General features: G+C 42.6%; 1 protein-coding gene across 3 annotated transcripts in view; it reads right to left on the bottom strand.

The window, feature by feature from the left end:
- Positions 1-5242: 5242 nt before the first annotated feature.
- LOC121535512 (endophilin-A2) overlaps positions 5243-24327 on the bottom strand; it is a 29081-nt gene continuing 9996 nt past the window's right edge. The window contains exons 2-10 of one of the 3 annotated variants that reach the window (XM_045205889.1): positions 16923-16991; positions 16583-16799; positions 16265-16398; positions 15993-16151; positions 15069-15172; positions 14813-14931; positions 14497-14544; positions 5525-5605; positions 5243-5400 (exon numbers count right to left, since the gene is read on the bottom strand). In XM_045205889.1, coding sequence (XP_045061824.1) covers positions 5243-5400; positions 5525-5605; positions 14497-14544; positions 14813-14931; positions 15069-15172; positions 15993-16151; positions 16265-16398; positions 16583-16799; positions 16923-16991 — 1089 coding nt within the window. Of the gene's footprint in view, positions 5401-5524; positions 5606-9204; positions 13297-14496; positions 14545-14812; positions 14932-15068; positions 15173-15992; positions 16152-16264; positions 16399-16582; positions 16800-16922; positions 16992-24327 lie in introns of those variants that run through there. The other 2 variants (XM_041842648.2, XM_041842649.2) reach the window with 2 other exon arrangements.

Below are 24327 nucleotides of genomic sequence, written 5' to 3'. Positions count from 1 at the left end.
ACTGTTTGAGGTTGTGGACAGGTGTCTTTTATACTGATAACAAGTTCAAACAGGTGCCATTAATACATGTAATGAGTGGAGGACAGAGGAGCCTCTTAAAGAAGAAGTTACAGGTATGTGAGAGCCAGAAATCTTGCTTGTTTGTAGGTGACCAAATACTTATTTTCCACCATAATTTGCAAATAAATTCATTAAAAATCCTACAATGTGATTTTCTGGATTTTTCTCTCTCAATTTGTCTGTCATAGTTGACGTGTACCTATGATGAAAATTACAGGCCTCTCTCATCTTTTTAAGTGGGAGAACTTGCACAATTGGTGGATGACTAAATACTTTTTCTCCCCATTGTATATATAAATAATATGCAAAGGACAATTGGGCTAGGGGGTACAATATCACAAGTACCTTAAGGGACAGACATACACTTATAATTCTAACAGCTTTTTTGTTGGTAGAGTATTTAATTGTCTATAGTTCAATTTCTTTTTGTAAGGTAAGAAAATGTGGGGTTTTGTTCGTATATGAAAAATGTATGCACTCACTAACTGTAAGTCGCTCTGGATAGGAGCGTCTGCTAAATGACTAAAATGTAAAATGTATACATTTACATTTGTGAATATGACATTTGGCCAAAAGAATAATGAAATTAATTACATGAAATTGTTTCAACGTATTTCTATCGTAGGTAAAGAATCCAAGCAGTACATCTCTCCATAATACTGTAAAATATTAATAAATGTGTTCAATTATAACTCTACCGATGTCTTGCCACAGATTCCTTACATGAATACGATGCCAAAAAAGATGCAACACCATTTCTGGGTGGTCATTACAAAAGGTACAATTATAATTTATGTTTTTCTTAAACTTCTTCATATAGTGGTTGGCAGGATAATATTTATGAATAATTTAAAAAGAAACTTCCTTAAATTTGTTAATAAGTAGGTATGTGTGTGGCAACATGCAAACTTTTTTCCAACAGATATTATCAATAAAACCATTCCGATAAGGCATGACATAAGGTAGAGATACAACATCCTGCTGAAACAAGGCTCGTATAGCTCTATTGTTGTTGAATGGACCAAAAGAAAAACAAATCTTCCCTACTGATGTGTCAACAGGGTTAATTGTAGGTATGTTCTGAGGGTCAGGTCTTGACAGGTTCCTGAATAATAAAGCAACACCTGAGGGAATGGTATCTAAAACAATTGCAAAATCTGTAGGTGTTACAGGGATCTTGTAAACTGATAAGAATTCCTTGTAATTAAGTAAGACCCTCTGACTTGACCTTAACCCTTAAAATGTAATCTTCAATGGGGTGACGTCAGAGTTGGGACGGCCCAAGGATTCCATTTTAACACAATTTGAGCTTGTCCAGGAAGTGAAGTTGCAGGCTAGCTCAGTGCTGCCCCCTCTCATTGAGTATAGTCCCTCACGTACGGAGTGCCGTTCACAGCGGTTACATGGATTTCGGGTGTAAAAATCTCTCAAAATCTACACGAAGATTGCCATTTTCCCATTCATTAAAATGGGAGATACTGTTTTCTGAAAACAATACCTGAAGTACCGCGGTCGGCCTTGAACTTTGTGGCTTCAATGAGAGGGGAAAATCGCTCTCACCTGAATTACAGTCTATATTTTTCCTTGATCTTGAGACTGGGGATGCTCGCATTCAAGTTAGCCCTTTGCTTTTTCCTGCTGGCCTGTTAATGCACCAAAACACAAACTCAACCAAGTATTGCTCTTTCGTGCAAAACTTTTTCTTTATAAAATAGGACATCTTATAAATAACACAGATATTATTCACACTGACCAACACATAGGTCATAAAGATTTACAAGACAATTTACAATGTAGTTCTGGAGAGAGTCCACTAGAGGACACCCTCATAATGAACGCATCAGTCAATGACCACAGGGTTTCAGTTCCACTGGTTTGTGCTCATGTCCCAGCCCACAACACCAAAGAAGAAGAGCAAATGCAGTCAATGTTAAAATACTTTATTTTCTTAAGATCTATTATGTTTGTTATTTGTCTTGTGGCGACTGGGGACAGAGAACTTGTGCCTTTGAGGAGTAAAAAGTGTCCTAGCACCAGTAGGTCATAGCATCATACAGTAGACTAGCACAGGGTTTCCCAAACTCGGTCCTGGGTGGCCCCCTTGGTGCACGTATTGATATTTGCCCTAGCACTACACAGCTGATTCCAATAACCAACTCATCATCAAGCTTTGATTATTTGAAATCAGCTGTGTAGCGCTAGGGCAAAAAACAAAACGTGAACCCAGGTGGGCCCCCAGGACCGAGTTTGTGAAACACTGCGCCTACCACACACACACAGTAGAAAATAAGGTTTCACATGAGTTATAGCACCAATACAGTAGAGTAATGTTTAGTCAGGTGGAGTTATAGCACCAATACAGTAGAGAGTAATGTTTAGTCAGGTGGAGTTATAGCACCAATACAGTAGAGAGTAATGTTTAGTCAGGTGGAGTTATAGCACCAATACAGTAGAGAGTAATGTTTAGTCAGGTGGAGTTATAGCACCAATACAGTAGAGAGTAATGTTTAGTCAGGTGGAGTTATAGCACCAATACAGTAGAGAGTAATGTTTAGTCAGGTGGAGTTATAGCACCTATACAGTAGAGAGGAATGTTTAGTCAGGTGGAGTTATAGCACCTATACAGTAGAGAGTAATGTTTAGTCAGGTGGAGTTATAGCACCAATACAGTAGAGATTAATGTTTAGTCAGGTGGAGTTATAGCACCAATACAGTAGAGAGTAATGTTTAGTCAGGTGGAGTTATAGCACCAATACAGTAGAGAGTAATGTTTAGTCAGGTGGAGTTATAGCACCAATACAGTAGAGATGAATGTTTAGTCAGGTGGAGTTATAGCACCAATACAGTAGAGAGTAATGTTTAGTCAGGTGGAGTTATAGCACCAATACAGTAGAGTAATGTTTAGTCAGGTGGAGTTATAGCACCAATACAGTAGAGTAATGTTTAGTCAGGTGGAGTTATAGCACCAATACAGTAGAGTAATGTTTAGTCAGGTGGAGTTATAGCACCAATACAGTAGAGTAATGTTTAGTCAGGTGGAGTTATAGCACCAATACAGTAGAGTAATGTTTAGTCAGGTGGAGTTATAGCACCAATACAGTAGAGAGTAATGTTTAGTCAGGTGGAGTTATAGCACCAATACAGTAGAGAGTAATGTTTAGTCAGGTGGAGTTATAGCACCAATACAGTAGAGAGTAATGTTTAGTCAGGTGGAGTTATAGCACCAATACAGTAGAGAGTAATGTTTAGTCAGGTGGAGTTGTAGCACCAATACAGTAGAGAGTAATGTTTAGTCAGGTGGAGTTATAGCACCAATACAGTAGAGAGTAATGTTTAGTCAGGTGGAGTTGTAGCACCAATACAGTAGAGAGTAATGTTTAGTCAGGTGGAGTTATAGCACCAATACAGTAGAGTAATGTTTAGTCAGGCGGAGTTATAGCACCAATACAGTAGAGTAATGTTTAGTCAGGCGGAGTTATAGCACCAATACAGTAGAGTAATGTTTAGTCAGGTGGAGTTATAGCACCAATACAGTAGAGTAATGTTTAGTCAGGCGGAGTTATAGCACCAATACAGTAGAGTAATGTTTAGTCAGGTGGAGTTATAGCACCAATACAGTAGAGAGTAATGTTTAGTCAGGTGGAGTTATAGCACCAAAACAGTAGAGTAATGTTTAGTCAGGTGGAGTTATAGCACCAATACAGTAGAGAGTAATGTTTAGTCAGGTGGAGTTATAGCACCAATACAGTAGAGAGTAATGTTTAGTCAGGTGGAGTTATAGCACCAAAACAGTAGAGTAATGTTTAGTCAGGTGGAGTTATAGCACCAATACAGTAGAGAGTAATGTTTAGTCAGGTGGAGTTATAGCACCAAAACAGTAGAGTAATGTTTAGTCAGGTGGAGTTATAGCACCAATACAGTAGAGAGTAATGTTTAGTCAGGTGGAGTTATAGCACCAATACAGTAGAGAGTAATGTTTAGTCAGGTGGAGTTACAGCACCAATACAGTAGAGAGTAATGTTTAGTCAGGTGGAGTTTTAGCACCAAAACAGTAGAGTAATGTTTAGTCAGGTGGAGTTATAGCACCTATACAGTAGAGAGTAATGTTTAGTCAGGTGGAGTTATAGCACCAATACAGTAGAGAGTAATGTTTAGTCAGGTGGAGTTATAGCACCAATACAGTAGAGAGTAATGTTTAGTCAGGTGGAGTTATAGCACCAATACAGTAGAGAGTAATGTTTAGTCAGGTGGAGTTATAGCACCAATACAGTAGAGTAATGTTTAGTCAGGTGGAGTTATAGCACCAATACAGTAGAGAGTAATGTTTAGTCAGGTGGAGTTACAGCACCATAACACCATAGTACCAACATAATACAACAGATTAGACCACTGGCATTCTAGATGCACGAGAACAACTAGATACGCAAATCTCTAATTCAATGGTCACCAACCCTGGTCCTAGTGGTGTACAGGGAGTGCAGGCTTTTGTTCCAGCCCAGCACTAACACAGAGGATTCAACGTATCATCAAGGCCTTGATTAGTTGATGACGGTGTGTTAGTGCTGGGCAAGAACAAAAGCCTGCACACATACCCAGTAGCTCTCCAGGACCAGGGTTGGCGACTACTGCTCTAGTCTCTTGTCTGTCTCTCTAGGTTGGTTTCTCAGGCTTCTGGTGTCGCTCTCTCTCTCCAGTCGTTAGCTACATCAGCAGCAGGACAACAGACATTGGCTCAATCGTAACAACAGAGTAATAACAGGCTCAGTCATTGGTCCTTTGTGTTTGTGTGCTCAGCCAATGCTCAACCCCACTGGGTCTCTTTTCTTGAAAACTGTCAAGTTTGAGGCTGCTGAACACAGCTCAGGTGGACCCAAACATGGTGTGAAGCACTTTGAGGTACTGTAGTCCAAGGGTCCAGCAGGACTGTGATCTATGAGGACCAGAGTTGTGCACCTATTCTGTGGTCCACCAGTCAGAAGGCACATGAAGAGAAGAGACCTTCTGCTGCTGGTGGAAGAGCTCTCTTGGTTGGCCAAGCTATAACAGGAAGTCACTCCTGACTGGTCCGTCTCTTCTCCAGTTTAATTTTAAGCTCCTCAGCGAGGCCTACGGGGAGGGGAGAGAGACACTGGTGAGATCTCTGTAGTATGAGTGTGTGTATGCATGTGTCAGAACACATTGATCAGATTATAAAATGCCACTCTCTTTGTGCCAAGCAGGGGGAGAAAATGAGCCGTCTCATTGGGCTGCTGGGTGATGACGGTACTGGTGATGTCACAGCTGACAGGATACGGCGGTCGGGAGCGGGAGACCTTGGTAGAGGTTTCCATCGCTCTACACCTGGAAAAACAGAACAGTTCTGTAGCAAGCAGAGTGTGTTTCCCAATGTGGTCTGTTAAAGGATATCTATCTGAAGGCTCTAACCTGTTGTGTGTGTGTGTGTGAGCGCAGAATTTCAGGGTACCTTGTTTGGGGGGCAGGGTGGGGGCTTTGGGCAGTGGGCTGGAGGGGGCACAGTGTAGGATCCTCTCTCCATTCTCAAACGCTGATAGAGAAAGATACAGTTGAAGTCGGAAGTTTACATACATTTAGGTTGGAGTCATTAAAACTTGTTTTTCAACCACTCCACAAATTTCTTGTTAACAAACTATCGTTTTGGCAAGTCGGTTAGGACATCTACTTTGTGCATGACACAAGTAATTTTTCCAACAATTGTTTACAGACAGATTATTTCACTTATATAGCTGTTCACTGCTCAGGAAGGAATGAGACACGTTCTGTCTCCTAGAGATGAACGTACTTTGGTGCAAATCAATCCCAGAACAACAACAAAGGAACTTGTGAAGATGCTGGAGGAAACAGGTACAAAAGTATCTATATCCACAGTACAACGAGTCCTATATCGACATAACCTGAAAGGCCGCTCAGCAAGGAAGAAGCCGCTGCTCCAAAACCGCCATAAAAAAGCCAGACTACGGTTTGCAACTGCACATGGGGACAAAGATGGTACTTTTTGGAGAAATGTCCTCTGGTCTGATGAAACAAAAATAGAACTGTTTGGCCATAATGACCATCGTTATGTTTGGAGGAAAAAGGGTGGCCGAAGAACACCATCCCAACCGTGAAGCACGGGGGTGGCAGCATCATGCTGTGGGGGTGCTTTGCTGCAGGAGGGACTGGTGCACTTCAAAAAATAGATGGCATCATGAGGAAGGAAAATTATGTGGATACATTCAAGCAACATCTCAAGACATCAGTCAGGAAGCTAAAGTTTGGTCGCAAATGGGTCTTCCAAATGGACAATGACCCAAAGCATACTTCCAAAGTTGTGGCAAAATGGCTTAACGACAACAAAGTCAAGGTATTGGAATCGCCATCACAAAGCCCTGACCTCAATCCTATAGAACATTTGTGGGCAGAACTGATAAAGCGTGTGCAAGCAAGGAAGCCTACAAACCTGAATCAGTTACACCAGCTCTGTCAGGAGGAATGGGCCAAAATTCACCCAACTTATTGTATAGGTGACTAGGCGTATTGATACATCATCCAAAGTGTTATTAATAACTTCACCATGCTCAAAGGGATATTCAATGTCTGCTTTTTTTTTTTTACCCATCTACCAATAGGTGCCCTTCTTTGCGATCCATTGGAAAACCTCCCTGGTCTTTGTGGTTGTATCTGTGCTTGAAATTCACTGCTTGACTGAGGGACCTTACAGATAATGGTATGTGGGGGTACAGAGATGGGGTAGTCATTTAAAAATCATGTTAACACTATTATTGCACAGAGTGTGGCTGGGCAAACCGAGGATTAAAGGGGCACTTAGTAATTGGCTGATGACATGCCTTCCTCTTATGAGATATCGCCATGGATATCCGCCAAAAGCTGGCTGTCGTGCACGACCTTATGATACAGTGGGGGAAAAAAGTATTTAGTCAGCCACTAATTGTGCAAGTTCTCCCACTTAAAAAGATGAGAGAGGCATGTAATTTTCATCATAGGTACACGTCAACTATGACAGACAAATTGAGAATTTTTTTTTCCAGAAAATCACATTGTAGGATTTTTAATGAATTTATTTGCAAATTATGGTGGAAAATAAGTATTTGGTCACCTACAAACAAGCAAGATTTCTGGCTCTCACAGACCTGTAACTTCTTCTTTCAGAGGCTCCTCTGTCCTCCACTCGTTACCTGTATTAATAGCACCTGTTTGAACTTGTTATCAGTATAAAAGACACCTGTCCACAACCTCAAACAGTCACACTCCAAACTCCACTATGGCCAAGACCAAAGAGCTGTCAAAGGACACCAGAAACAAAATTGTAGACCTGCACCAGGCTGGGAAGACTGAATCTGCAATAGGTAAGCAGCTTGGTTTGAAGAAATCAACTGTGGGAGCAATTATTAGGAAATGGAAGACATACAAGACCACTAATAATCTCCCTCGATCTGGGGCTCCACGCAAGATCTCACCCCGTGGGGTCAAAATGATCACAAGAACAGTGAGCAAAAATCCCAGAACCACACGGGGGACCTAGTGAATGACCTGCAGAGAGCTGGGACCAAAGTAACAAAGCCTACCATCAGTAACACACTACGCCGCCAGGGACTCAAATCCTGCAGTGCCAGAAGTGTCCCCCTGCTTAAGCCAGTACATGTCCAGGCCCGTCTGAAGTTTGCTAGAGTGCATTTGGATGATCCAGAAGAGGATTGGGAGAATGTCATATGGTCAGATGAAACCAAAATAGAACTTTTTTGGTAAAAACTCAACTCGTCGTGTTTGGAGGACAAAGAATGCTGAGTTGCATCCAAAGAACACCATACCTACTGTGAAGCATGGGGGTGGAAACATCATGCTTTGGTGCTGTTTTTCTGCAAAGGGAACAGGACGACTGATCCGTGTAAAGGAAAGAATGAATGGGGCCATGTATCGTGAGATTTTGAGTGAAAACCTCCTTCCATCAGCAAGGGCATTGAAGATGAAACGTGGCTGGGTCTTTCAGCATGACAATGATCCCAAACACACCGCCCGGGCAGCGAAGGAGTGGCTTCGTAAGAAGCATTTCAAGGTCCTGGAGTGGCCTAGCCAGTCTCCAGATCTCAACCCCATAGAAAATCTTTGGAGGGAGTTGAAAGTCTGTGTTGCCCAGCGACAGCCCCAAAACATCACTGCTCTAGAGATCTGCATGGAGGAATGGGCCAAAATACCAGCAACAGTGTGTGAAAACCTTGTGAAGACTTACAGAAAACGTTTGACCTGTGTCATTGCCAACAAAGGGTATATAACAAAGTATTGAGAAACTTTTGTTATTGAGCAAATACTTATATTCCACCATAATTTGCAAATAAATTCATTAAAAATCCTACAATGTGATTTTCTGGATTTTTTTTCTCATTTTGTCTGTCATACTGACTGACACATCTTTTTAAGTGGGAGAACTTGCACAATTGGTGGCTGACTAAATACTTTTTTCCCCCACTGTAGATGTGTCAGTCAGTATAGGAGATGTCATTGTGTGGTTTATTGTGCAGTTTGCGTTGATTGATTTGGTTAGGCTTCTTCAGTAGGGTGAGCGATTGGTTGTGACATCGCAAATATATTGCTTGAATAGTCTAACACACACACACCTGCTTGGAAATGTATTCCAAAACCCGACAGATTAATGTATTTTTTGACAATCTACTTGTTTTTGAAACCACTGATTAGATGACGCTATTAATTTTGGCTACCTACAGGAGAATGTCAATCAAAATATGTGTATAATAGACAGCTATACTTAAAGAATGAATGAGAGAAACTTTACTGAAAAGTGTAATTTATATGTAAAATGTGGGTATCATTCACATCACCCCCAAAAAGAAAACAATCAATCCATCTCCCTTACCTCACCCCGCTTATCAACTCATCCTTGACCGCTGGCCACCTTCCGGAGACACTTGAAACCCTACCTCTTTAAGGAATACCTGGAATAGTATAAAGTAATCCTTCTTCCCCTACCCCCCGTAAAAAAAACAAAAACAGGTGGTTGTCCCACTGGCTATCATAAGTTTGTAAATCGCTCTGGTTAAGAGCGTCTGCTAAATGATGTAAATGTAAAAGTAATTGTAAACCTGAAGACACAACCAGCAGACTGAGGGCCACTTCACTTTCCTTCATATTTATTTAAGAGGCACAGCATTCCCCATTTACATCGTGGCAAAAATATACAATACACAGGAGATTATACATGACAATACAAAGATAATATAAAGATAATCCACATAAAGCTAATCCAGAATTTAACTCTGCCTTGGTTCAAACCTTGATCCGCGGAGAGCGTCACAGTTACCAAAAAAACGGAACCTCAAAATGAGGCATCATCGCTGAAGCAAGACGCATAACCTATAGCCACATGCAGGCAACGAGCAAATTACAATGGGCACTTTACAATATGATTCTGTATATTAAAATCAAGCTATTATTATTAAGTAAAATAATACTTATTTTCGTAATATCAAAATAACATGGTACTCCTGTGGGATTTGGTAGAAATACTCATCTTCGAATGTAGAGTGAAAAACATAAATAGAATGTCACCAACGGCATTAGAATAGTTGGAGACCACGACACACACGTCCGCAAAAAACGGACATACTTGATCTGAGCCCTTTGTTATATTACTCAGACACCGGTAAACAAGGTACTTAGCACAACCTGAGCCCCTTTCCCCCCTGCCTGCCTAGTTCCTTTTATTTAGGCTAATGGGCCGTGATAACCCACACCTGAACCTAAACACTGACAGAGGCACTAAAACCCAAACCATGTTAACTCAACAAATATAGCCCAATAGACAAGAGACATGTAAACATTAAGTTAGGAGGAACATGCTTAGTTAATGCACATAGGATATGAGGGGTTTTTGGTAGCAAGCTGCATGTTCTAGGGAAGGAGTGAAGGGTAGGAGTGGAGAGAGGGGTTAAGCTGTCCTGTGCCTATTTCTACCTACCACCATGGGGGTGACACGTGTAAATACAAAACGACCCTTCTTTCAAATCTCCTTTTGGCAGCATGTGTAAATGCATGCACTTCTAAAGGAAGCTCTAGAAAACCTGAATACATTCTCCAAGACATGGCCAGCAGTGTCAAAAAGCACAGAGAGACAGACAGACCATTCTGACACACACACTCTGGTTATGCGCAGGTTGACTCATTACACGCAGCCCCCGCGGTTATATCATCCAGGCGGACGGGTTTAGGGTCATTAAATATTGTGTGGATGAAGGGCAGGTGGGTGGCGGGCAGGTTGAATAAAGACAAAATAATACCTTTAAAAAATCCATAAATGTATAATTCTTGTTTAATTTATATCTTTAGGCTACATTGAAGTTTTTCTTTCATTATTTTAGGCTATCTGGCATTAGTGCAAAAACCTAAACTTTAGGGCCTAACTGTACGCGCCAAATAGCCTACACACCAATCACTTTTAGGAACAGGCATAACAACGGCAATCCATGGAGGCAAAAATAACAATGTCGGAGTTTCAATAAGGGAAACGCTGCGAAAGGAGGGCCAGAAAATAAATGTTTGGGACAGATTTGGTGAAGTGGTAAACGAGGATGATAGCAGTGCCGGCTATGTTATGTGTGATGATTGTGAGGCACTAAACAAATTCGACAGTCACAAGACGGGAACTTCAAATAGGCCTATGGCATGTGAAGGGAACTGTTGCCTACTGTTTAGATGGGTTAAATGGAAACTGAAATCTGGACACTGACTGTATGTAGGTCTATAACCTCTCACAAATACATAATATTAACTCCTGCCGAATGAAGCATTTCCTGCAATAAAACGATACAGTAAATGTAGGAACAATTTGGACTTGGGAACAGGAGTGGAGAAATATGATTTCTTTTTTTCAGCATCTTGAGAGAATGCGAATGCTTGTATTTCAAACCACATAAAATACTCATCCAAGCCGAACTGAAATCTTGTCAGAAACATGTTGGGTCGTTTTCACAGCTTTCTATTTCCTTGCAAACAGTCAAATTGATGTCATTTGGAAATCTTGCACAGAAAATCTTTCCCCCCAAAATGTGTCTTTGCTCTGTGAAAGAAGATGACAGAAAACTTTACCGATGTTAACTAGATTGAAGCATTCGTTCTATCAATTTATGACATTCTAGTGAGCAAGGGTTTATTTAGTCTTCTATGGCAACATATAATGACAGAAGAGAAGCTGTATGTATCCAATTATTGACAAGTCGACTAACAAATAGCCTACCAAAATGTCAGGAATTATAAGCAGAAACATATCTAAATAAGGCAAAACAATTCTGCCGTCTTTGACTGTAGCCTATAGCACATTTCCTATATTTGCGGGTTAGGGTCGGGGCGGGCCTCAGACTTTCAATTGATCACATATAGTCAAGCGGTTGCAGATGGGTTATTAGCAATTTCGGGTGGGTGCAGGTGAACAAACAGCAGACCCACGCACCACTAACACACGCACAGTATGCAGACCGACTGTAGCAAGTTAATCATAGGTCACTCTACACTGTTACTCTGGTTTCAGCCCTCAGGCACACAGGGTTACATCAGAAGGAGCAGATTGCTCCAAATCAGAGTTAGAACACAACACAATCAGAACAAAGCACTAGGTAATGGAAAGTTCCCAATTTTTGATCATCTGACCATATAAGAGTTAGCATAAATAAGACACAGACAGAGGGGGAGGAAGGCAAAGGGGTATAGCAGACAAAAGGAAGATCTCAATTGCATACTCCTCGCACCCTCTTCTCCTTCTCAAAACCCATTGGATGAGAAGGTCAGAGGGGACAGACCGCTGGCGTTCTCATCCAATGGGTTTGAGAAGGAGACGAGGAGAAAGCAATTTAGATTTTCAGAGTCTATGAAAGGCAGCCTAGCAGCTGTAACAGTACTAAACGGAGATAGTGTTTAGAGCCATAGTATAACTGACCTGCAGAGCTGTGTATGCCAACAGACAATGACCATTCCTTACAGTTATTCACTAGCCTAGGTGCCCAACTGTTTCCAACAACACCATATCTTTGCCTTGCCAAGGAAATGGTCACTTTGGCTTAAGTACAAACAGGCAAGCTATTCACGTAAGTTTAGACCCAGAGAAAAGCTGAACAATCACATTTAACAGGTATGGGATGGATTAGAAAAATAACCATTCAAATCTGCACTGATGTAAAGGAGTAGATCTGCTCCAGGTAGGACTAGCCCGTAGGCACAGTTCTAGGTTCAGCTTACCATTCCCACATTCTAACCTTAACCTTTAGGGGGAAACCTACTAAACTGATCTTAGATCAGTCTCTTTGGGCAACTTCGTCCTACTCCTGAAGGTATAACAGGCTTAGACCACCAGAGGGCAGCATTGGACAGCTTAAGCCAAGATCCATCTAACTCTCCAAGTCAGGGAGGAAAATAATTGGTGTGTGGATTTTTTTTTATATAAGAAAAAGTGTGCATTAAAATTAACCCGATTTTGGTGCAATGATTCCCAATTGTGGAAGAACAAAACATATTTAACCATTTAGCCTAGAATTAAGGGCAATAAAGTAAATTGGTGATTAAAGGCAACAATTTCAAGGCAATTTTGTTGCAGGTTTTTTTCTAGGTCTGCTCACAGCACACCTCTGGTAGTGTTCATGGGTACAGGTCACACATAATGACACAAACATCTCCTCTAGTAACCCCGTCTCCATATGTCCCGTTAAGGGAGGTGTAGTGTAGAAAGTGCACAGAGAATTAAAACGAAGATACACCTTCCTTGTGCTAACCTTTCTCTCCATCAACATCTTCCTCTTCCTCCCACTTTTTCTACCATCCATCTTTAGGTGAATCTCAATAATCTAAAGTGACCTCCTCTCGCCTCGTTTTTTCGTACTGATATTTCCTTGTAGGAACTGCTTTCTTCCGTCCTGCATTTTTGAACAGGAGGAGGAGGCCACTTTAGACTATTGAGATGCCCCTCTCATCTACCGCTCTCCTCCCTTCTTCCTCCTTCCCTCCTCATCCCTCCCTTCCTCTCTTTCTCTCAGTGTTACAGGGGCACCACCACTTCCACATAGTTGTTGGGGAAGAATCCTGATTGGCCGCGGATCGTGCCCTCCAACCAGTTCTCGTCGATGCGGTTGGTCAGCATGATGACGTCGCCTTCGCAGAAGCCCAGCTCGCCCTCGTTCTCCGGCTCAAAGTCATACAGGGCCTTAGCGCACGGCTCAGAGGCTGGGGAGAAGGAAGGGGGAGGAATGTGTTGAAGAGAGAAAGGAAACTTTAATTTGACGTTCTGAAACGGGGTCAGCAGCTTTGCTTTTCAAACCAGAACCACTTCTAGAGTTTAGATGAGGGAGAGGCAGGAGAGGAACCAGAACACTTCAGAAACGTCCAAACCGCTGGGCTCACAGGGTTGAAGGGAGACGTTACCTGTTACCAGATCCAGTGCGCGGGGTTAATTTAGTCCCTCCAGGATTCCGCGATTCTGTGATCGCAAATTATTTTGCAAAATCAACAATTCCCTGCATATTATGCGAGGGCTTGCAAATTTGACCAATCACTGCACTAGTTCTACATTAAACAGTCAAATCATAGCAATATTATCACATAAAACTGACCCATCACCGCAGTACAAAAAGAGGGCTCGCAAATTCAACCAATTACCGCATATTTACCGCATAATATGGCTCAATCAAGCCACACGTCAACAAACGTTTTCCCTCGTCAGCGCATTAAAAAAAAATATATAAAAAAAATTCATTGCATATTGCCATGCAAAATGTCAGAATTGCCTCCCGAGTGGCGCAGCGGTCTAAGGCACTGCATCGCAGTGCTAGAGGCGTCACTACAGACCCGGGTTCGATCCCAGGCTGTGTCGCAGCCGGCTGCGACCGGGAGACCCATGAGGCGGTGCACAATTGGCCCAGCGTCGTCCGGGTTAGGGGAGGGTTTTGCCGGCCGGGATGTCCTTGTCCCATCGCGCTCTAGCGACTCCTTGTGGCGGGCCGGGCGCAGGTACGCCGACTTCGGTCGCCAGTTGTACAGTGTTTCCTCCAACACATTGGTGCGGCTGGCTTCCGGGTTAAGCGGGTAGTGTGTCAACAAGCAGTGCGGCTTGGCAGGGTCGTGTTTCGGAGGACGCATGGCTCTCGACCTCGCCTCTCCCGAGTCCGTACGGGAGTTGTAGCAATGGGACAAGACTAACTACTAACTGAGGAGAAAAAGGGGTAAAAAAAGACTAAATACAAAATAAAAAGGCTGAATTGCTGCAACAATGAAGTGAACTGAAGTGAGTCGGCTGTGGTAAGGGTTAAAGCATCCCACACACACCATTCCATGTTAGTAAAACACTCTCCTGGACTGAAGTGAGATTAAGTACCATGTTTTAATTGCCACTCTTTCACCCTCAATCACAGAATCACACACACTCACAGTGTCGACTGTTCTTCATGGACGGTGTTCTGTGGAAGGACGAGACATCTACAAGGGGGGATTTATACATAGAGAAAGATCAGTTCTGGGCTGGTGAGACAAGACTACAATAGAGAGATACATACAGAGAGACATACAGAGACACAGAGAGAGAGACATACAGAGACACAGAGAGAGACACACAGACACACACAGAGACAGAGAGACACACAGAGAGAGAGAGACACAGAGAGAGAGAGAGACACACAGAGAGAGACACACACAGAGACACAGAGAGTGACAGAGACACACACACACAGCTAAGGGCCAGTCTTACCTGAGGAGTATGAAGGGGGGAAGTATTCTCCATTTGAGTGCTCCTGCTCTTCGTAATCAAAGGAGGCTTTGGGTTTAGGAGTGTACTCACGCCTGGGGCGAGACTGGGCCTCGTTCACCCTGATACACACACAGCAGTGGGGATGAATCAGTCACACATGTAAATACACACGGACACACACACAATGACAACCAACACAGACAGCTTCAACTGAATTGTAGAAGTCTACACACACACACACACACAGCTGACCCACCTGTCTCTGAGTTTGTCAGTCAGCTCCTCCAGAATCTGCACAGCCTGTTTGTGATACTGCAGTTGGGAATCTACCAGAGAAGCCATCTGACTCACCTGCTCTACCTAGAGACAAGCACAGAGACCAGTCAGATTGATCAATACAGGGGACCGGACTAGAAATGCCATTACCAGGGGGACTGGACTAGAAATGCCATTACTATGGTAAATTTACACTTCTGTTCTCCCCACACCCTCAGGTCAATTTTCGGACTCTCGAAACTGCTTTGTTTCTGACTAACACGCCACTAACACGTGTTGTACTCAGTCCCCTCACCTGATGAAATAAAAAGGTCATTACCAGAGACAGGCCATCTCAAACGAGTTTGACACGTTCTTAGGTTGCAGTGTCATAGTGGAAAACTAGAATTGTCACCTAATACACATTACTGTGACATTACATAACTGTTCCACTCGCTAGCTATGGAGTCGTGGCAAGCTTACTGCATTCTGGTCCTGAAATACTCATCAACGCTAATGCCAACGTTGATGCCAATGCTACCGCCAGTGCTAATGCTAATGCCAATGCTCGTGTTAATGCCAACGATAACAGATGTTGAAGCCCCTACTGGGCATTATGGTTTGGGAGTATGAAGCCTCATATGGCATGACAGTCATACTAGCTCTGAACTTCTACCCAGCCAACCAATAGAAAATAGCCTCTCTTTCTTCCTAACTAAAGAGATTTTCCTTGCTACTGCTGTTTCTAGTTGCTTTTGACCAGTTTAGGCACATATGTTGCCGTTAAAGTAAGCACTTTGCGACCAATTCATTTGTAAGAAGCACTACACAAATAAAATGAGATTGATTGATTGTGGCTGTCCGTCTCTGGCATGACTCCCTGGACCCCTCAACTCTAACCCTTGACCCCTGAGGTATGGCTCACGTCAGTTTCCAGCAGGTTGTGCATGGAGCTCTCGGCCATCTCTTTGGACTCGTGGAACTTCTCCAGGGCTGACCTCAGCTCCTCGTCTGGGATCCTCCCCTGGCGTTTCTTCTTATAGTCGTAGTCCAGACGCCTGCCCTCCAGCTTCTTCAGATGGTGCTGAGGAGGGAGGAGAGAGCCCTCCATTAGTTTATTGTGCAGGGTTAGAACAAAAATGTGTAACGTTGGGGGAGAGTTGAGAATCCCTCATTCATCTCATTCTAGGTCTCTACCTGGATGTCTTTGATGTCCTTGTCGACGACGGCCTGCAATGGATCGATAAAGTTCTGTTTGACATCGATGTCCAGGGAGTCTTTGACCTCAGCCAGCCTCTTCATGGACTCGCCCACGTCCACCAGGGCGCCACCTACAGGACAAACAGTTACATGAGAGTGGGTATCCCCTCACCGGCCACAACAAAGGACAAGGTTCTTCTGTTGAGTACGTGGTCCCTACTTCACACACAAACGCACCTGGAATTCAGTATTTTGAGAGCCAAAGGCTAGGACACAAACTTTTATGGTAGTTTATGAAATCAATCTCTTTCTTACCAAAGTTGGTGTCCTCTCCCATCTCTCGTCCGAACTTGGCCATGCTCTCTCCCAGCAGCCCCTCAGCCTGGGGATAGCCAGGGCTCTTCACCTGGCCCCGCATCTTAGACACCGTGTTCAGCATGGTCAGCTTGGCTCTGGAAGCTGGGTTGGGCTGCAGGTACTCAGACGTTTTAGAGATGACATCCACAACCGCTTTACTGGTCACATCTGCCCTCTGTGGGGAGGGGAAGAGGGAGAGACAGTGAATGTACAATCTACTCTGACAAAACTGATCAATAGGAATCCAATCATAGGTTAATAGGAATGTATTTTTGTGTGTTTGGGAGAGAGCACTTACCTTCTCCAGATCTTTGAAGTCTTCATCCAGCTTGGTTCCTTCTGCACCTCCCACCTTCTCACTGACCATCTACAAAAGGACCAGGCAGAAGGAGAGGGAGGAGAATAATACGTTCAATACAAGTCTTTTACATCCATTCTGCACGGGACATGACTTTTCCATCACAACAAAGCCGTCCTAATTCAGACAGAACAGTAGCATATAGAAGTGAAATGTTGCATGGACCTCATGATGGAGAACGTGTACTCTCCTCTAGTCTGTGCTGGTTCATTAAAGGACATGACTAGGCTACTCCTGGCAGTAAAAGTCTTGAGGTCATTCAGTCTCACTTCCTCTGTAGCAGCTTACTCTGGTTAGCCCTGTATCAGCAGAGAAGACCTAACCACAGACCGTTTCCTTCTCTATACACTACATAAATAAGCACACGTTTTACACATTAAAACAGTTACAAAACGCAGTCGCAGACAGACAGGAACACTTTTTCACAGATAGAGACACGCACGCGCACACAAACAAGCACCAGAAGCATTGGGTTGATTGGCAGGTCATCAAAATCAAACAGACTCATTGTAGAGCCTATTCGTTCACCATGTGACTTAGTGCAGCTGTCTCCAAGGCTAATACAGTGCATTCGGAAAGTATTCAGACCCCTTGACTTTTTCCACATTTTGTTACGTTACAGCCTTATTCTAAAATTGATTAAAAAAAACAAATCCAGGGATGGTGCCAGGTTTCCTCAAAACGTGACGCTTGGCATTCAGGCCAATGAGTTCAATCTTGGTTTCATCAGACCAGAGAATGTTGTTGCTCATGGTCAGAGTCTTTAAGTGCCTTTTGGCAAACACCAAGCGGGCTGTCATGTGCCTTTTACTACAGAGTGGCTTCCGTCTGGCCACTCTACCATAAAGGCCTGATTGGTGGAGTGCTGAAGAGATGGTTGTCCTTCTCCCATCTCCACAAAGGAACTCTGGAGCTCTGTCAGAGTGACCATCGGGTTCTTGGTCACCTCCCTGACTAAGGCCCTTCTCCCCCGATTGCTCAGTTTGGCCAGGTGGCCAGCTCTAGGAAGAGTCTTGGTGGTTCCAAACTTCTTCCATTTAAGAATGATGGAGGCCACTGTGTTCTTGGGGACCTTCAATGCTGCTGAACTTTTTTGGTACCCTTCCACAGATCTGTGCCTAGACACAATCCTGTCTCGGAGCTCTACGGACAATTCCTTCGACCTCCTTCAATGAAATTCTAGAAACATCTCAAGGATGATCAATGGAAACAGGATGCACCTCATCTCAATTTCGAGTCTAATAGCAAAGGGTCTGAATACTTACGTAAATAATGTATTTCAGTTTTGTAATTTTAAAACATTTGCAAAAAAAATTACAAACCTGTTTTCACTTTGTCATTATGGGGTATTGTGTGTAGATTGATGACGATTTTTTTATTTAATCAGTTTTAGAATACGGCTGTAACGTAACAAAATGTGGATAAAGTCAAGGGGTCTGAATACTTTCCAAATGCACTGTATGTCACTACATGAACACAGCAGATGGGTTAGTCAATCCATCTTCATAGCAGTGTTCTTTAAGTCATGGAGACCCACAGTGTGTGCAGGCTTTTGTGCCATACCAGCAGTTTTACACACGATTCAACTACACATCAAGCCCGTTGCCAACCATACCAGTTCGATTTAAACTCATCAGTGCGCAATAGGCTATATTGTGTGTAATACCCGCCACCTCAGTCCTACTGGGGCAATAATCTTTTTGTTGTGAAACTACAAGTTACCATTAGGGCTGGGAATTGCCAGGGACCTCACGATACGATATTATCTCGATACTTATGTGCCGATATAATATGTTTTTTTGCGATTCTCACAATTAAATATGTATTGCAATTCAAAACTGCAATTTGATTGCGATTTGATTAGGGCTGACCCCAATTAGTCGACAGGTCAATAGGCTGTTGGTCGGCCGAGATTTCTTTAGTCGAGCAGTAGCACATACATACACACACACACACACACACACACACACACACACACACACACACACACACACACACACACACGCTCTGGAAAAAATTAAGAGACCACTGCAAAAATATAAGTTTCTCTGGTTTTACTATTTATAGGTATGTGTTTGGGTGAAATTAACATTTTTGTTTTATTCTATAAACTACTGACAACATTTCTCCCAAATTCCAAATAAGAATATTGTCATTTAGAGCATTTATTTGCAGAAAATGACAACTGGCCAAATAACAAAAAATATGCAGTGTTGTCAGACCTCGAATAATGCAAAGAAAATAAGTAACACTAATGTTTTAACTTAAGAAGAGTTCAGAAATCAATATTTGGTGGAATAACCCTGATTTTCAATCACAGCTATCATGCGTCTTGGCATGCTCTCCACCAGTCTTTCACATTGATGTTGGGTGACTTTATGCCACTCCTGGCGCAAAAATTATTGCAGCTCGACTTTGTTTGATGGCTTGTGACCATCGACCATCCATCTTCCTCTTGATCACATTCCAGAAGTTTTCAATGGGGTTCAGGTCTGGAGATTGGGCTGGCCATGACAGGGTCTTGATCTGGTGGTCCTCCATCCACACCTTGATTGACCTGGCTGTGTGGCATGGCGCATTGTCCTGCTGGAAAAACCAATCCTCAGCGTTGGGGAACAATGTCAGAGCAAAAGGAAGCAAGTTTTCTTCCAGGACAACCTTGTACGTGGCTTAATTCATGCGTCCTTCACAAAGAAAAATCTGCCCGATTCCACCCTTGCTGAAGCACCCCCAGATCATCACCGATCCTCCACCAAATGTCACAGTGGGTGCGAGACACTGTGGCTTGTAGGCCTCTCCAGGTCTCTGTCTAACCATTAGACGACCAGGTGTTGGGCAAAGCTGAAAATTGGACTCATCAGAGAAGATGACCTTACTCCAGTCCTCTACGGTCCAATCCTTATGGTCTTTTGCAAACCTCAGCCTGGCTTTTATTTGCTTCTCATTGATGAAGGGCTTTTTTCTAGCTTTGCACGGCTTCAGCCCTGCCCCTAGGAGCCTGTTTCGAACCGTCCTCGCCGTGCACTTCACCCCAGCTGCTATTTGCCATTCTTTTTGTAGGTCACTTGATGTCATCCTACGGTTGTTGAGTGACATTTGAATGAGTTGGCGGTCATCCCGGTCAGTAGAGAGTCGTTTTTGCCCTCTGCCGGTCTGTAGCTTTGTTGTCCCCAATGTCTGCTGCTTGACCTTGTTCTTATGAACCGCCGTCTTTGAAATTTTAAGGATGGAAGCAACCTGACGCTCCCTGTATCGCTCTGCCAGTAAAGCCAGAATTGAACCCTTCTTTTCCTCACTCAAAACTTTCCTCTTCTGGCATGGTCAATAGTTATTTTCTGATTAATATTACTTTTGAAGTACTATTAGCACAGTTTTTGCCATCCAGCTGGTCCTATTGCTTTTCCTTGTTAAATAAGATTTGCAGTGGTCTCTTAATTTTTTCCAGAGCTGTATATATATTTATTTGCGCCCATCTCAGTGAACTAATCCATTGCGGAGGCCTAGACTAAAAGCCAATTTATGCTTGATCCGAAAATGTTGCCAGTGGGTCCATATGGAGGGATTGACGCAATTGCGGCGCCTCCGGAGGCATGCAGAGGCCAAATCGAGCTCCGTACCGCATCGCCACGTGCCTTCCAAATGTTGTAACAATGTGGAGGGCTCTGTATAGCTCCGCATTGACATGATTGGTTGACGGTAGGTGGGGGCGGTACATCCTGTATAAACACTAACTAATTTCCTTGAAAACTTCCTTCACAACAGCTCAGCACTGCTCCCACGTGAAGCGCAAGAAGTATGAATGCCCTGACTTCTGCAGAGGCCGTATCACCATAAATGCTGCATGGCCAACGCAGACGTCGGATTGACCATACAGCGCCCAGAATGCACTTCTCTCCCGCCAATTTGTGCACATTCATTGTTTCATAACTTCATTGTGTGAATTGTTTGCGTTTGATTGTTAGTGTCTATCAATTCCCCATTACATACAGTATATCACCAGTAGTACATTTACCGTTAATTCCTATAATTTCGAATCTACAATGTTTGTTTGGTTACGGTAATTTCTGTTAATTCCTTCAATATTTTATTCTTCCTTTTACCGTTCTCATTGTCGGAGTGGACTTCTGAGTGGCTTAACGCACCACCACTAATGACCTGTGGAGCTTCTCAAAGTAATGTTTTCTTCATCTCAAACAGCAAGGAAACAAAGTCTGTTTTTAGATAATTGAGAATGACAATAGTTCCTCAATATATTTGAAAAATCTTTCCAGCTCTCTCCCTTTCGATAACCACTCCGTGTGAAAGGGAAAAATGTCATTCTCTGATCCAGTGGAAACATCATAAAAAAGGTCTACCTGATTACTTCTTATCAGTGCTTGACTTGGCCTGAAATAGGTTCCGCTACTCATTTTGGGTGCTGGTACTGTTTATATTTAGATGCAGGAGCTCCACAATACTTTTGAGCTAATATTCTATAAGAGGTACAGGAGCTCAAGCAGCAGAAAATGTGAGGTGTCGGTACTCAGCTCCGGTGAGCTCCTGCCCAAGTCAAGCACTGCTTCTTATCCCTTGCGCAAATAGCCTACAGCTGTGTCTGTCCCGAGCTCGGGAAACTCTGAGGGCCCAGAATATTTTATACAATGTTGCAAGTTCGCTAATGCAAGCTTCAGGCCGGACCCAAGTTAATAGTTGATGCGATGTTTCAAGTTCATTGCAGACAGGCCAAGCGTAGCCAATATGATTTATAGGATATTTATTTCAAAATCAGGATATTTTCTACCTGCAGGCTGCAATGTTTTTATTTGTTGGCTTTATGTAGGCTATTTTTACATAGTTGGCAACGGAAGTTACATTTTAGGTTTGTATCATTTTTATTTAGATTTGGATAGAACTTTGATTAACGACATGACAATGATTTTGAGTTATGAAGACGTTATTATAAATGAAACTGTTCCACGAAAATGTGCATATGTAAACCATAACTGGCACGTAGATCGGTAGAAATGGTAAGATAAACTGGCGTTCCACATGAGAAAGGTTGCCGACTCCTTGTGTAGCCTATTACCGGCAACTTCAGGAGAGTAATGGCAGAATCTGTGAAAGCCAGCAGGAGAGGGAGGAGAATGGTTGGGTAAGGTTAAGGTTTTTTTATTCTGGTTATCTAGATCTCTGGCTCCTTCTTGAGTCATTTGTGTCTTATTTCATCAAACAGTAAGCTTAAAGCATTAGACAAGCTCAATGCATATAGTTGATTTTATTAAAACACATAGGGTGTGACTATATGGAAAAATACATGTTTAAAAATTGACCAATCATTGGTCGAAAGAACAGACGACTTTCGGTTTACCAAGATTTTTTTTAGTCAGGGAAAGCCCAAGATTTGATGTTCCAACATATTGCTCACTATATGTCAGCTGCAGAGACAAGAGAGAGCATGAGAAAATGAGTTTTGATCAGTCATGGAAATAAATGTGCTGAAAACATGTTGGCTCACTATTTAAAAAAGAAGAACGAGAACAAGCTATAGGATGAGAAATACCTGAGTTTTGGTGCAGGTACAGCTGACTAGTGCTAGCTAACGCTACCTAGCAAAAAAAGAAAACTATACTTGGAGTCAACGCATCGATATAATATCGTCTAAAATAATATTGCGATATGTAAATGTAGCGATTCCCCCTCCCCAATCACTAGTTACCATAGTCAGTCACACGTCATTAGATAACATAGCATGCCCAGTGCTCATACTACAGCTACTGACAGCTGTAGTTCTCATTATGCTACATGACGTAACATAACATGACTAGAGGTGGGCCTGCCTGGGAGTGGGAATATATTTGTGGCGTGTTTGTTCATGTTGTCAACACGTCTCTCTGGTGTGCGTGTTCATAGGACTAAGACCAGCGGCTTCTCAGTTTTTCCTCTCTGTGCATTAATGTAGCAGTATTCCATCGGCGGTTCAAGATGTAGCAATGAAAAGGCACTGATTTTAAAGCCTGAGTAGCAAGATGATCAACAAATGTTGCCAAGAGCCAACAAAATATTTCCCCATACGATATTATAAATAGTATGAAATAGATTGGGTTCAGTGACAAGATTAAGCAATGATGTATTGGTACTGGTTGTCGTAGGTGTTGAAATGTGATATTATGGGTCGTTCCACAAAATGAGTGCCTTTTGCGTCCCTTTGATATTTGAAGTAGAAATTGTGCACCAATATTGAAAATATGCTCATTTTCCCACCAGTTTCCATCAAATTGACTTGTTGCGGATAAAACGCTGCGCATGACGACATAGTGCACATAAATATCAGTTTTGCGGTTCAATTCCCATGTACCGAATAAAAAATACAAGTTAAATGGGTTTTCATCACGTTTTGTCACATACACATTTTGCATTGTAGGTATAGCGAATGTGCCCACTCAGGTCTTTGCACGTGCGCTCTAACCAATGGCAGATACACTGCAGGTAGGCTGGCTACCTAGACTGCATGATGAGATTATTATGGACAAAAGAGCGAGATTATATTCATTTGTCAAACGGCAGCCAAGCATCGATCATCATGTCACCAGAAGAAGACCCTCAATATTTAATGGAAAACAGCATCAAGCTAATCACTGTGCACTTTCACCACGCTGTGAAGTTCATAACATTTCATCTGTAGCTTAATAAAACCGCATGGGAGGACCACACAACATATGCTTATTATATCAATATTTACTAATAAAAGGCGTTGTCACCGTCATTTCTCGCATAATTCATTTTACAAACAAAAAGATCCCACCTTGTCTAGCGTATTTAGTTTTGTCAACATTTGGAAAGTTTACCAACAAATTTGCTGTTTCCATCAGGCCTTATCTGACATGTATTTTACTCACATAAAAAAGTTGGAAGGAAACCTGGTTCCTGTAAAGCCCTAGTTATTTTGTTGCTTTGACAAAGTCATTTCTGAAGATTTTTATTTTGTTTCATGTGATTAGTGATTCATTTTACGTCTGTCCCTCATTTTAAAGCCAACCCTGTTACGTGAACTGAACTTTCATTTCAATATGTTGAAACTATTCCTTATTATAATTTACTTTTTTTGAGAAACATTTGAAAAAAACGATGAATAGCCAAATCATAGAGTAAAACCAGGTCAGATGGTTCTACTCTTTCTGGTGGAAAACTGAGCGGGTAAAACATAACACGTTGACTTTAATGAGTCGGACGAGAGGGACTTGCTCCAGACACCCGACAGGGCCCTCATCCCCGTCATTCGCAGGAGAAAGAGATGGAGATATCGCAGAAGGAGATTGGGGTGCCTGATAAGGAGCCGGCGACGAGTGGCTAATCTGCCTTTGCCATC

Source organism: Coregonus clupeaformis, chromosome 21 (genome assembly GCF_020615455.1).
Source record: "Coregonus clupeaformis isolate EN_2021a chromosome 21, ASM2061545v1, whole genome shotgun sequence".
In the NCBI taxonomy this organism is placed as follows: domain Eukaryota; kingdom Metazoa; phylum Chordata; class Actinopteri; order Salmoniformes; family Salmonidae; genus Coregonus; species Coregonus clupeaformis.
The sequence above is the reverse complement of the archived record's forward strand: the minus strand, read 5'-3'. Positions and strand labels throughout refer to the sequence as shown.